A 15,546-nucleotide genomic window follows, 5' to 3' on the forward strand; every position below is an offset into this window, starting at 1 on the left:
TTGAGTGCAATTTGTATGCCCCAGATTACAATGTATCATTTCTGCATCAATGGTCTTTGAAGACTTCTTAAGCACATGAGCCAGATGTATGTTACCTGGAAAAACGGATGTTTAACTTGCAAACAGAGCCTGAACTCCTATGCCATTGCTACCTACATGTGTCCCCGTAGGACTACACCTTTAATGTAACAAGTACAATATGTTTCCAAACACTGGTGATATATTTGGTGCTGATTAACAGGACCCTACTGACTTTCATCTTTTTTCCATTCCCTAAATTCTCTCCAATTTCCTGGTAGTACTTGACTATCATATTCCAGAACCTCTCTTCCAAAACCAGGGCGAGGGCGAGGGCAAGGGTGAGGGCATTGAAATGGGGAAGAGCCCTAGCTAAGAAGCAACTCAGACGCAGATAAAACACCTTAGTTTTATTGTCAACGTTAACAAACATTCATGCACTGAGGAGAAATGCTTAGCCCTTGTCCCGGGGCAGGGATCAATGCCCTGGCTTTGAAAGATCCACTGCCTAGGGCCAGGACACACGATGAAAACTCAATCCCCTGTCCCCTGCTGAGGCTGAGGGTGGGGGGCAACCGGAGGCATAAAGCGCTGCAGGGCCTTCACCACCAATGAAAGCTGGTTGAGCAGGGAGGCAACTGATAACTGGAGGAGCATGGAGTTTTCTGAAGTTAATCGGCTAAAAGTGAGGGAAAGGACAATCACATTAGAGGTGCTAACTCCCCACCCTCTGCGCCCTTCTGCCTCCCCATCACACCTTTAATGTAGCCATTGGCCATAATCCTTCAAAAGTGGGCCTAAGGAGCCCCGGTCCAGCATGCTCAGGTCCCAGGCAACATGCCCCCTCCTAAGACTAGCCCTAAGGTGCACTCAGGCCCAGCCCAGGTCCTTCTAGAACTTACATTACCAAGTCACTGCCCATCACAGTGAACTCCCGGTGAACGGCCCCTCCGTAGGTCTCCTCTCCCTGGGCCAGGTACCTGCGGGCAATGTCCGCATCCAGGTAGGTCAGAAAAGGCACGGTGAAGTCACTGGTCGAGATCTGGTTAAGGCATCTGTGGGAACCAGTCCTTCTTCCTCCCAGGCCGCCCGTCACGAAGGCTCCGCCAGGCGCCTTCCACTGTCCCCTCAGGCTCCGCTGCCCACAGCACCCCTGCCGCCCGCCCTGGCCTGCCCGGCCGGCGGCCTCCCTCAGGACCTTCGACTTCTTTCCCGGAACCTGCACCTGCCGAATGCCTCCCAAACCAACCCACCTCTCTCTGCTGTCTCAGGCGAAGGCCCGCCACTCCGCCCCTGTCCCGACCCTTGGGAGGAAGGATACAACTCCACCAGCTGGCTCCCCGCGCCTTCGGCCGAGGCCAAACCAGCCCCTGCCGGCCCTGGACCCTGCTGTGCGCCCTCGATCTCGCCGCCTTCCCCAGCAATGCCACCCTCTGCTCCTGTCACGTCGGGCGCTCTAGGGCTGACCGGGGGCCCAGCAGCACCCTCGGCTTCGTCCGAATGCCCAGAATCACCACCTGAGGCCTGCATGGCCACGCGGCCTCGTCCCCTCAGAGCCAGACTCCCACACACCTGCCCTCTCGAGCTTCTCCAACAGAATGCAGCCGCCCGCCCGGAGCTCCGCCCCTTAGGCGGGGCGCAGGGCCACCAAGCCCCGCCCCATCCCCCACAATGCACCTCATGACTCCCTGGGCGCCTGCGCCAACAGGCTCTACCTGCTGGAAGGTCGGCCACGGGGCAGGTTCCCGGCCAGCCAGCCCTGCCACCACCGGCAGGGCCCTGGACACTCCGTGGGCCCTGCGAGGCATAGGGTCCCAGGAGAAGCCCTGCCCTTTGGTGCTGGGCCAGCTCGGGCTCCCCAGACTGCCAACCCAGACAGGCCTCCAGCCCGGCCTCCCGGGTCGTCGTGCATTCCCGCCATAATTTAGCGAGCCTTGAGGGTGTGCTGTGGCCAACGCCGTCCAGCCTTCCCTGAACTCCCCTTTCCTGGACGCCAGGCTTGTGGTACCGAGCACCCCTCCCCAGTCCTGACACGAAACCACAAGGACATGCAGATCACACATTGAACTTGGGGAGGCAGGGACCGGGGTGGGTCTCTCCACCGTAAAGGCTGGGGTCAGGGCCTGCCAGACACACTTGGCTCGCTAGGGCCAAGTGGAGGGGACCTGGAACAAGACAGATGGTGGCCGCCTCTAGCTGGGTGGATACTGGAACCATGCGGGGAGCCACACTGAATGTCTTTCACCCAAAGGGAAGTACTCGAGGGAACAGCCACTCCGCAGCCCTTTTAGGGTCGAGGCAGTGCCCCTCTGTTGTGCTACAGAAAAACCAGACCTCATTCCTCCTCTCCAACTGCGTTTTGGTGCCCCTCATTGAACTTCTCTGTCCCTCTTCCCCCGATCCTTCCCAGTCTCTAGTGATCCCTATTCGCGTCCATTCTTCAACGACACTGACTGACTGACTGAGTGGTTTCGAGAAATGAGCGAGAACACGTGGTATTTGCCTTCTCCGTGTGTCTTCTTGTGCTTCACAGCATGACCTCCGCCTTTGTCCGTGCTGCTTCGAATGACAGCATGTCATTCTGAGACTCAATATTGTTCAGTCCTCTGCTACACAGGAAGAGCTACAGAGTGGTTGCAATCATAGCAAAGTACTAGAGTCTGCCTTCTTGTAGAAGTGGTAAAGCTGATCCTAAAATCCATATAGAATTAAATGGGAGCCCGAATCACCAAAGCAACCCTGGAAAAGAATGATAAAGTACGCGGATTCAGCTCTCTAGAGTTCAACACTTAATCAGTAATAATTTTAAAACCAGTAATGATTAAAACGTATGCTATTGGCATCACGAACGACATATGATCTTGTACAGTAGAATTGAAAACCCAGGAGTAAATCTGTAATTTCATGGCCAAATGAATTTTTTTCAGTATGGAGGCCAAGACCATTCGAGGGAAAGAATAATCTCTTCCACAAATTGCATTGGAACAACTTACAAAAAATAAAAATAAAAAAGTTCAAACGATTCTGCATCAATGGAAATCACCAAGAAAGTGAAAAGACAACTTTCACAATGGGAGAATATATCGGAAAACCATAGATCTTCCAGGACTCTAGAATCCAGGATATATAAAAACCTCTTACCACTCAACAATGGGTCGACTAAAGACTCTGTTTGAAAATTGGCAGACGAGGACTAGGGATATGGCCTAGTTTGAAAGTGCTCGCCTAGCCTGGGTGAGGTCCTTGGTTTTATCCCCGGTAACGCCCTCCCAGCCCCCAAAGGGCAAAAGTTTTGAGTACACATCTCTAGAAAAAAGATGGAGGCATAAGGGAGAAACACATTTTTTAAAAAGATTCTCAACACCATTAATGAATAGGGAAATGTTGAAGTAAACCACAATGAGGTACAACTTCACATCAAACAGGATGCCTGTAATTACCATTAACCACATTAACAACAAAATTGAAGAAAAAAAAAAAAACAAGTATTTTAAGGATCTAGAAACCCGCAACCCTTTTTACATTTCTGGCGGGAGTATGAAATGATACAGCCACTATGGAAAACAACGTGGTGGTTCCTCAAGCATTTATTTCATTTATTTATTTAATTACTTATTCATTTATCTTTTTACTTTTATGGCACTAGGGATTGAACCCAGGGGCATTATGCCTCCAAGCTACATCCCCAGCCCTATTTTTTTTTTTTTTATGTTGAAATAGGGTCTCATTGCCGGGAGTGGTGTCACATGCTTGGAATCAATCCCAGTACTTGGAAGGCTGAGATAGGAGGATCGCAGTTTCGAGGCCAGCCTTAGCTACTTCTAGTGAGGCCCTATTTTGAAATAAGGAATAAAAAATAGGGCTGGGACTGTAGCTTGGAGGTAGAATGACGCTGGATTCGATCCCCAGTACTGCAAAAAAGAAAGTAGGAAAGAAAGAAAGAAAAGAAGGAAGGAAGAAGGGAAGGAAGGAGGAAGGAAGGAAGGAAAGAAGGAAGGAAGGGAGGAAGGGCATCTCACTAGTTTGACAAAAGTCTCACTATTTGCTGAGGCTATCCTCAAACCTGTGGCCCTCCTGTCTCAGCCTCCCAAGTGATGGGATTACAAGCATGCATCTTAAATGTTTGAGGTTTCCTCAGACATTAAAACATAGAATTGCTATATGGCCCAGAAACTTCACTCCTAAGTGACATACCCAAGAGAACATTTGAAACCAAGTTCTCAAATAAGTGCGTGTGCCCAGATGCTCAGAGCAGCACTTTTCACAATGCCAAAAGGCAGAAATGAACTAAATGTCCGTGGGCACAAAAGGAAGAATGTGACAGGTATCCAAGCAATGGGATATAATTTAACCTTAAGGGGATGGAGGAGTAATACATGTAACAACATGGGAAACCCTCAAAAATCACTCTGCCAAGTCAAAGAAGCCGCATAACAAAGGTTATATATTGTGATCATATGATTCCATTATGTGAAACATCTGGAATAGATAGGTAAATCCATAGTGCCTGAAAGCAGACTGGTGCCTCCCACTGGCTCCAGAGAGGGTGGGAGGGACAAAGAGTGGCTGCTTAATGGTGGGCACTGCTGCAGGGGATTCAGAGCTCAACAACAAAACTACTGTGAAGCTAGTTAGAAGTAATGGCCACACAACCTTTAGAAGTAATGGCCGCGCAACCTTTTCTATGTATTAAATGCCAATCAATTGGACACTCCAAGAAGAAGGAGGAGGGGAAGGAGGAGGAGGAGGAGGAGCCGGGAGGAGGAAGAAGAAAAGGAGAAGGAGGAGGAGCCGGGAGGAGGAGGAGGAGGAGGAGGAGGAGGAGGAGGAGGAGAATTCTCTTAGGCCAGAGAATGTCTCCCCATAACTTGGAATAGTCAATGATTACATGCATGGGAACCAAGGTACCTGTAACTGCAATGAATCCACACATATCTGGTTGGGTTTTTTTTTCCCCCTCTTGGTATTGGGGATTGAACCCAGGGGCATTCTACTTTTGAGCTATGCCCCTAGACCCGTTTTATTTTTTATTTGGAAACAGAGTCTCACTAAGGCTATCCTCAAACCTATGATCCTCCTGTGCCAGGCTCCCAAGTACTGGGATTACAGGCATGCGCCACCATGCCTTGTATATCTGGTTTTTTCACAAACTCAAATGGTTGACTCTTTTAGAAAGCATCCATGTTAGTCAGCCTTTTGCCACTATGACCAACACACCTGACATGGAGATCTTAGAGGAGAATGGATGTAATTTGGCTCAAGGCTTCAAGGTTCAATCCATGATCGCCCGACTCCAAGACAGAAACCCAATGGTGGCAGGTATGGCAAAGGACAACTGCTCGGCTCATGGTAGCTGGGAAACAGAGAGAATCAGGAAGGATCCAGGAACAGATACAGTCCCCAAGGAGATGCTCCAAGTGACCTACTTCCTCCAACTGGGCTCCACCTCCTACTGTCTGCACCGTTTCCCAACAGTCCCTTTAAATTGTCCATCCAAGGCAGGCAGGGTGCTGCACACATGTAATCCCAGGACTTGGGAGGCTGAGACAGGAGGATCCCAGGTGGCACAGTAACTTATCGAGACTCTCTTTCAACATCAAAGAACAAAGAGGGTGAGGAGTGCAGCTCAGAGGTAGAACACACCTGGGTTCCCTCTCCAGTACCACACACACAAAATTATTACTCTATCAAATGAATATAAAGCCACAGATGAGGTTAAGCCCCCATGACCCAGTCCTTTTGTAAAAGCCCCACCTCTACACATTGCCGTGCCACGGAGCAAGCCTTCACCATGTGAACCTTTGCAGGATATCCCTGATCCAAACCGCAGCAACTAATTTTTTTAAGCGAGGACTACTTCTTGGAGAGAGAAATGGCAACAAAGCTCCCCATGGGATTCTGACGTATTTTAGAAATAAGCCCTAGAAGCATTCTGTCAACTCGGAAACTCTAATGATACTGTTATTGTAGCTACGTTTGTTTTTCAACATTCGCTTGAGAATGTTTTTGCGTGTCCCAGCTGGCAAGTGTGTATTCAGTTGACTGTAGACTCGGCTGGAGAGACTCGACATCTTTAAAAAAAAAAAATCTTCTTGCCCGAGGATTTCTTTGTTTCTCCCATCACTGTCCTTTGGAGTCCTTGAGTGGGAGCTCTAGTTGTATTCACACAGGACCTCCACATTCCTTATTTTATGTTTATACTGAGTATCACATGGGTTTTTCTTCTATGATGGTGTTCTTCCATTTCTCCACACATCTTCTAGCTGGTCACCACCGAGAAAGCGGGAGCATATGACCAACGAAGTCAGGACCCTCCCCCAGAATGCCCAACATTGTACCTACTGTTGGGCATAGCTTAAAAACTCTAGGTACTGAAGTGGGACAGGAAAACAAGCGCTAAACATTAGAAAGAAGAGAGAGAGAGAGAGAGAGAGAGAGAGAGAGAGAGAGAGAGAGAGAGAGAGAGAGAGAGAGAGAGAGAGAGAGAGAGAGAGAGAGAGAGAGAGAGAGAGAGAGAGAGAGAAGGAAAGAAACAAAGAGAAAGAGAGGAAGAATGAATGAAACTTAGAAAGCTATGGATGGATCATGCATTTTATAGCCTGGCTGACTCCCGGCAGTTCTCAGGTTTTGCAATACATAGCAAACACATAGCTACTAGAGACAGTTTTGTCATCTTCCTTTCTAATATTGGGTTCTAGATCCTTTCTTTGATACACCCCCAGCCCTATTTTACTTTGTTTTTGAAACAGTGTCTCTAGTTTGCTGAGGCTCTTCTCAAATCTGCAATCCTCTTGGCTCAGCCTCACACTTACTGGGATTATAGGTTTTTGCCACCATGCTGACTTTTTTTTCTAAAATTTAGAGCTTGTTTTTTTTCTTTCAGTTCAGTACCTAGAGTTTTTAAGCTATGTCCAATAGTAGATACGATGATGGGCATTGTGGAGGAGATGATGACTTCATTAGGTATATGCTCCTGCTTCATCAGGCAGTATCATGTTGGATGCTGGGTTGAGATATATATTTTTATTAAATTAAGGGCCTCCTACTTTACTATTGTATCAGGATTTACCGGTCTTAGTTGACTGCATATTTTTATTGTCATTTTATTTTTCTTGTTGATGTGGAATGAAGCTTCAGCTACTTGGTGAGGCCCTTGGCAACTTAGTGAGACCTTCAAAATAAAGAATTAAAAATTAGGCTGGGTGTGTAGCTTGGAGGTAGGATGCCCCTGGGTTCAATCCCCAGAAATGAAAAAAAATCTACTGCTGGAATTCTGTTTTTACCCTCTTTAATCATTGCTGAATAACAGTACATTTTCTCACATTTAAATGATTTCTCATTCCTGAAATAAGTCCCACAAGTGCTCATACTTCCTGTACATCTTCTGTCTCCACAGTACTAAGTGTTCTTAGTCTCCTTTTGTGCACCATTCTCTGTAGATTTTGGCACATGTAATTTGGGATTGAGGTCTTTCTCTGAACAATGGCTCTCAACTCTATCCCTGCCTTAATGGGGCTCTGGAGGAGATGGTCATGGATGATTACAGAGGGAATTTCACAGGATTTCCTTTTCCTGATGGATGGCCTAATGACTAAATGTCTGACTTGTTACCTATGGGAGGTGGGAATTTGTTTATACTGGCAGATGCCCTTGTGGCTCTGGTCTGACACTTGTGCAATTGATTCCTGCTGTGATAGCCACTCTCTCAGAGAGCACTGGCTGGAAAAGAAGTTAGGTTAGGCCATTGATCAGGTTAGCCTTTCTAGCACATGATAGAAACCAGGATGGAAGCTCTTGGGAATCCTCGGTTTATAGCTGGTTGGTCAGAGGTACCTGGGGAAACAGGACTTGCCATTGATATCTAAAGTGGGTGTGTTGGGGCCTCTGAGGCCGGGATCAGAGCCTCCCGAGGGGTTAGGCCAGTGCCAGGGCCAATGGCCGGCATCGGAGCCTGCCGTGAGGCAAGGCCGGTGCTGGGGCCTCCGAGGCCGGGATCGGAGCCTACCGAGGGTTTAGGCTGGTGTCGGGGCCAGCTGCCAGCATTGGAGCCTGCTGTGAGGCAAGGCCGCTACTGAGGCCCCCAAGGCCGGGATCAGAGCCTGCCTTGAGGCTAGGCCCGTGCTGGAGCCACCGAGGCCGGGATCTGAGCCAGCTGAGGGGTTAGGCCCATGTCAAGGCCAGCGAGACCAGAATCGGGGCCTCCCATGAGACAAGGCCACTGCTTGAGCCAGCGAGGTCTGGATCAGTCCACCGTGTAGCCAGGCCACTATTGGGGCTGTCAAAAGTCGGATCGGTACTTGCAACGCGGCATGCACAGAGAAATATCGCAGAAAAAAAAAAGATGCTTCCCCTAATCAGGAATAACTAGGAGGAAAGGGGCAACAGGAAGAGGTCGAGCTATAGAAAGGGCCCTATAGTGAAGCAATTAAGGTGACCAGTCAGGGGGTATGGAATAGGGGAGGATGGAGCCTCTTTAAAATGCAGGAGGTACATAAATATATGTATCAAAGTTAATCACCAAACAAGCATGGGATCGAGGGAGGGGGAGGGAATGGGATGGGGGCTGGGTGAGGGCTAATTGGATGATGTGTGCTTGTATATCAAGTCTTGTATTCCAATGTGATATATGATTACAATGCACCAATAAAAATAAATTTTAAAAAATTAAAAAAATAAAATAATTAAGTGGGTGTGTTAGTCTTGTGGAGTGGGCCCTTAACCTGTGGTGTATAAGTCTTACTCAGGGTAGATAATGTCAGAACTGAATGAAATGATAGGAAATTGAGACGGTGTTGGAGATTTAAATAGTGTGGGGCCAAACCACAAAATATGATCACAGAGTGTTCTGTGTTCAATGATAAGACTATAGCAGTAGAAAAGTATTTTGTTAGTGTTTTTTTCTGTTACCCAGAACTCAGTTTAAGAGAAACCATATTTCTTATTTAATTAAGAAAATAGAATCAATTAAAACACACACACACACCTTCTCTTACCATCAAATCCCCTAACCTACCTGATTAATATACTCTGACCTGGGCCAATATGCTCTGTCTACTCTCCTGTTTGATGTGCATGAGTGCCCAGCCACCTATCAGAGGGGTTAAGCCCCTCACTCATCTACTTAAGTAATTCCCTTCTGCAAATCTCCCTGTTCTTTGCTCCATAATTAGTTTTCTTGCTTGACTGCATCATTTCCATTAACACACAAACATGCTGCCATATTTTTTCATCTTAAGAAAACAAAAACATAGTCTGATCATAACAATGCTTTTTACTGCTTCTCTTTGCAGCAGAAGTCTAAAAAGTGTCTCTACTTATATTTTTCACTTCCTTTACTCCAGTTCCCCCTTTTAACTAGAACGGTTCTATCAGGGTCTGATCCCTGCTGTTGCACCCACACCACTATTTTCTTTTTTATTTATTTATTTTTTTATTGGTGCACTGTATTCATACATCATAGTGGGATACAAACTTTTGTAGACATACATGCACACATCACCCAGTACACCACTATTTTCAAGACTGCCAGGACCTGCATCTTGCTTAATCCAGTCACCAATTTTCTTTTCTGTTTTTCTTATCCTCTGAGTAGCATTTGGCACAGTTGTAACTTATGGAAGCACTGTTTTCTGTCTTGGCTCCCAGACTGCTGCACTGTCCAAGATTCCCTCCTACCTCTGTGTCTTCCTCCTCCTCTTTCTCTACCTTCATATTGAAGTGCCCTAGGATTCATGCCTTTCCCTCCTCCACTTCTCCATATTCTTTCACTTTAACTACATCTTTTCCCATCACTTCAAATGTTGTCTACATGCTAATAAGTACTACATTTGTGACTTAATTCCAAGCCAACCCCTTCCCTCAATTCCAGATTCTAATGTCCAGCTGATTACTTGACATCCCCTTTTTCCATCTTGGCCCTTTATAGTCTATTCTCAAGAACCCACACTCTACTGAGAGTTTTATTTCACCCTCTCTGCATTAACTAGGTAAATACCTTAAAATTTCTCACTCAAATTAAGGTTCATATTTTCTTACCTTCATTTCTGTCACTCATTTTTTTCTTTCTTGAACAAATATTTCCAGTTGCATACAAATTTCCTGATGAATTAGCATTTCATCATTATGAACTTTATTGATTCATTTACTTGTCAGTTGTTTGGTGGGCATCTACTCTGTGCCAGGCACTACTCGAAGTGCAACAAGCAAAATATAAAACATCTATTAATGGAGCTTAAATTTAGATATTCTTTTCCAATTAGTACTATTTCTTGCATTAAAACCTATTTTGTTTGATATAATGCCATTCTGGTTATTTTCTTTTCATTAGAAATTGTTCAATAGCTATTTTTCATCCTTCTGATTCTAACATTTATTTATGTTTTAAGTGTCTTTTGTAAAGAGTACATGGATGACATTTTAATCCTGATTCATAATCGTTGCCTTTTTTTAAGGTACTGGGGATTGAACCCAGGGAAATTCTACCTCTGAGCTACACCCCCAGTGCTTTTTTATTCTTTATTTTTGAAACAGCGTGTCACTAAGATGCTGAGAGTCTCACTACATGCTGAGACTATCCTTGGACCTGCAATTCTTCCTGTATTAGATTCCCAAGCAGTAGGATTACAAGCATGTGCCACCATGACTGGCTAATAGTTACCTTTAACTGATAACTTCTGCCCATTTACAGTCAATGTAATTACTTGTACATTTGTACCCATATCATACCACCTTCCTTGTGTTTTTACTTGTCATAGTTACACTTTATTTTTTTTCTCTTCCTTATGGATTTCTTTAGAGTTGATTTTTTCCCCTTTTTTCAGTATTGGTGATTGAACCCAGAGGCATTCTACCTTTGAGCTATAACCTCATCCTTTTTTTTTTCTTTTTGGGGTACTGGAGTTTGAATCCAGGGACATTCTACCTCCAAGCTACACCCTCAGTCCTATTTTAGTTTTCTTATGAAACAGAGTCTCACTAAATTTTTTGCTGAGGCTGACCTGAAACCTATGATCCTCCTGTTTCAACCTCCCAAGTACTGGGGTTACTGGCATGTACCACCCTACCTGGCTACTCTCAACCCTTTTTACAGGCATGCACCACCACATCCAACTTGGTTTTTTATTATTTCAATTTTTCTCTATACTAGTTGAGAGTCTATTTTTCTTTTTAGTGGTTAAGCTTAGAAATTATAATATACATACTTCACTTTACAATGCCTAAATATATCCAGTACATGGCCATAGAAGAGCAGCTGTGTTGAAAACCTCTTACTTAAATGCTATGGTTGCTAAGTGCCTTTTTCTAGGTGAACTTTTCATTTTTCTCTGGTATTTATGTATTGATGTTCTGTGAGATATGCATATCTTCCTCCAGAGAGATCTTTTATTGTCTATGTTGGGTATTTGAGGACCCTTCCAGTGCAGGACTAATTTAGTTTTATATCATGACTTGAATTGGGGAAAATGACAATGAGGTAATGTGAATTTAATTATATATAATTATATCAGTAAGGTTGACCATTTCTTGTTATGTTTAAGAGATGCTTTTGTTTTCCTGTGAATGTTTGTTTGCATTCTTCCCAACTATTCTGTTGGATTTTTGTTGATAATTTTTACACTCCCATGTCAATTACATTTGTGATGAAAAACCATGGAAGATAAATTATATATACCCCCACATATTATTTATCAATTACCAATGTAGTAAATTACAATGGAGTGTATTATATTCTTCCAGTCCTTCATTTGTACCAAATTTACTGAGCATCGACTAACATCAGGTGAATATGGCAAACAAAGTATCTGGCATTTCGAAACTGACATATTAGCAGGGGAAACAGGTAGTAAAGAAATAAACAAGCTGGCGCATACTTGTAATCCCCGCACTTGGGAGGTGGAGACAGGAGGATCACGCAGGTTCGAAGCCAGACTCGCTGGCTTAAGAGACCCTGTTTCCAAATAAAAAAATATAAAAATAGGTCTCGGAGTGTAGGCCGGAGGTAGAAGGGTTTCCAGGAACCCCAGTACCGAGAGAGAGAGAGAGAGAGAGAGAGAGAGAGAGAGAGAGAGAGAGAGAGAGAGAGAGAGAACAAGATGCTATAATATAACTTCCAGGTAGTGATAAATGATAAGGAAAAAAAGACAAAGTAGTGAGTGGTTGTGTGGTCTTTCTTTAACACGTGATTTGTGTCTTATTCACTTTTTTGTGTATACATGTGCACACACACACATGGACTCTTCCTTTCTAGGTTGAGAGTAATTCTTTTTATTTTGGAGAATAAATTGATACAATTGCCACCTTTTCCCATGCTCTTTAACAATTTTTTTTTGGTGGTACTGGGGTTCCTGGAAGCCCTTCTACCCCCGGGCTACACTCCCAGACCTATTTTTACATTTTCATTTTTGGAAACAGGGTCTCCTAAGCCAGCGCACGCGGCTGGCTTCGAACCTGCGCGATCCTCCTGTCTCTGCCTCCCAAGCGCGGGGATTACAAGCGTGCGCCACCACGCCCGGCTCTTTAACAATTTTAATGACATGAGAATTTTCCCTTTTTAATATTGTGAAATCATTTGGACCTGATTTCTGTTTTAGTAAATCTCTGGCCAACTTTTAAATCTCCCCAATGGTCTTAGTGTGAACAACTTGTCTATATTCCCTGAAGTCACCTGGAAATTGGTATATTTCTACAAAACTTCCCACTTTATAAATATTTGAAATAGTTTTGCAATTTCAATATTCAACTCTCTCTCCCTCCTAATTGCATCTGTATTTGTCATATCACTGCATCCCTTTTGTGTGTGTGTAGTACTAGGTATGGAACCCAGGGGCATTCTATCTCTGAGCTACACTCCAGCCCTATTTTTTTTATTCTTTATTTTGAAACAGAATCTCATTAAGTTGCAGAGGGCCTCACTAATTAGTAGAGGCTGGCCAAGCACCTGTGATCCTCCTGTCTCAGCCTCCCAAGTACTGGAATTACAAGTGTGTGCCACCACACCCTGCTATATCATTGCATCTTAATCAGACAACCATTTCATTGTGTCCATAGGCACATGGCTCAGAAGCCAGGGCAGGGCATGATCAGGACACGTCTCTGCTGTTCAAGGATCTCTATGGCCTCTGGGGGAAGATCTCAATCAGGTGGGAGCCCAAGAAATCAAAAGCTCACTCATTATCAGGTTTCCTGTCTGGGTAGAAGGACTCCAAGTCAAGGCTCTATGGAAACAGAGCATGCCCTCAGGTCCTCACGACATAGCCTGGCTTCCTCAGGGCATGGTGCTCCCAGAGCCATTTGACTTCTCATAGGCATCTATCCCAGAGCTTGCAGTACACGTGTTTCAGGGAACAACCTAGAAGCTGCACTGCTATGGTGACTGAGTCATGGATGTCACTGCATCATCTCAGCTGTACTCTGCATCCCAGGAAGGGGTCATGACTCTGCTTACATTGGAGAGGAGTGAGGGGGTTCAGACCATCGTGAGAAAGGACACAGGAGAAAGGCCCTGAATCTGTCCATCCCTGGAGAAACCCTTGTCCATGCAAGGGTTATTATTGTCATATGCACATGTTTACAGATGACAGCAAATGCATTCTCCTTGCTTCACATCTTGGGTCATCCTTTGTGAAGTCAGCAAGCACATCTGAGGCTGGGGCACCAGGAACATGGACCATGAGCCACTTTAACCAGCCCTAAATACTGAAGGGCCATCTGTGCTTTTCTCCACTGGGTTTACAACCATGGGATTGGTCCCTGAAGCCAGAATTTGGGCATCTACTGCCTCCTACTGGCAGGAGCACCTCACTGCTGATCTTGTTCTTGAGCAATAAAAGGAACCTCTTGAGACTCATCCAAAACACAATCCCTGCACAAGTCCCAAGTGAGAATGCCATCTGTTCACTCAGCCTCCATCTGCTTGTCAGTGGGAAAGATGAGAACATCTCCCCCACAGGGCTGCATGGACATTAGGGGAATGCATATAAAAATTCATGGGGCAGGCAATTTCAGAGGAGTGATGACAGACATACAGGATGACCTAGCAATAAAGTCCCCACACAAATAAACTGTCTTCCCATGTCCTGGCCCACAAGCAAGAGAGCGCATCATTCAGAAGTGCTAGTTGAATGAGCCAGTGAACAGCAAAAATGTAAGGTCAGTTGGACACCTGTCAGAGGGGTCTTCTGGACAGTTCCCTCCCACATAAAGAGAAGGAAAAGACAAGGCACTCTTGCTCCCAGAAGCACAAGTCGCTGTCACCAAGACTAGCCCTGTCTCCATCTGAAGAGACCCCGTAGGGCCCCCTTCATGTCCTTATTCCTTAGGCTATATATGAAGGGGTTAAGCATGGGAGCCACCACTGCATATAGCACCGTAGCCACAGAGTCCCCAACTGTGTACGAGGATGAAGGCCGCAGATAGACCCCAAATAAGGTCCCATAGAACAAGGACACCACTGCCAGGTGAGAACTACACGTGGAAAAGGCTTTCATCTTGCTCTGAGAAGAAGGCAGTCTTAGAATGGCTGAGAAAATACGTGTGTAGGAAAGAGAAATAAAGAAAAAGGGAGTAACAAAAAGAAGACTCCCCAGGGTATAAACGACCAGCTCATTGACATGGATATCTGAGCAGGAAAGCTTGAGCAATGCATAGAGCTCACAGAAGACATGGTGAATTCTGATGCTTGCACAGAATGACAGTGTATCTATGAGCAAGGTATGGATCAAGGGGTAGATATTTGTGATAACCAAAGCCACAGTCACTGAGGTGATACAGAATTTGGGGCTCATGGTTGTGGCATAGTGAAGAGGGTGACATATGGCTATGAATCTGTCATATGCCATCATTGCCAAGAGGATATTGTCCAGTTCCAGAAATAAAATTAGAAAATACATCTGAGTAAGGCACCCCACATACGAGATGGACCGGCTCTGGGTCTGGATGTTTAGCAGCATCTTGGGTACTGTGACAGAGGTGAAGCAGATGTCCACACAGGACAGATTGGCTATAAAGAAATACATGGGAGTGTGCAGGCTGAGGGTAGAGCTGATAGCCAGGATGATGAGCAGGTTCCCCACCACAGTGGCCAGGTACATGGAGAGGAACAGGCTGAAGAGAAGGGGCTGGTGCTCAGGCACCTCTGACAGTCCCAAGAGGATGAATTCTGAGACGATGGTTAGATTGTCTCTCACCATGGCTTCTGCTTTCTGTAAATACGCATTGGAAACAATGAGACCAGAGACAGTCTGGGCAAACATGCATGGAACCCCCCTGTCAGTGGCAGAAATCATATTTTGCAATGCTTGAAGAAGGATCTCCAACTAGGAATACTAAGAACAAGAGAGTGTGAGGACCCTACAGTCAACCAGGAGTCATGTGACAACCAGGGGACAGTTGCTAAGGTTCTCTCTGTGACTGACCTTAGTCAGGAGCCCCTCTTCTTTCCCCAGGTTGAAAGAATCAGGCAGAGAAGACAACTAAAGCCAAATATTGGGCCAGGGTGGTGAGGGACGGAGGGTGGAGGCAGAAAGGGCA

General features: G+C 45.5%; 1 protein-coding gene across 1 annotated transcript; it reads right to left on the reverse strand.

Moving 5' to 3' along the window:
• Nucleotides 1-14,276: 14,276 nt before the first annotated feature.
• Nucleotides 14,277-15,206, reverse strand: LOC308278891 (olfactory receptor 1D2-like; the record flags this gene model as incomplete). The annotated part of the gene is made up of 1 exon (XM_080718884.1): nt 14,277-15,206. One exon carries the CDS (start codon nt 15,204-15,206, stop codon nt 14,277-14,279), a length of 930 nt encoding a protein of 309 aa, XP_080575010.1.
• Nucleotides 15,207-15,546: the final 340 nt, after the last annotated feature.

The sequence above is a fragment of the Muscardinus avellanarius genome, assembly GCF_963383645.1.
Source record: "Muscardinus avellanarius genome assembly, chromosome: X".
In the NCBI taxonomy this organism is placed as follows: domain Eukaryota; kingdom Metazoa; phylum Chordata; class Mammalia; order Rodentia; family Gliridae; genus Muscardinus; species Muscardinus avellanarius.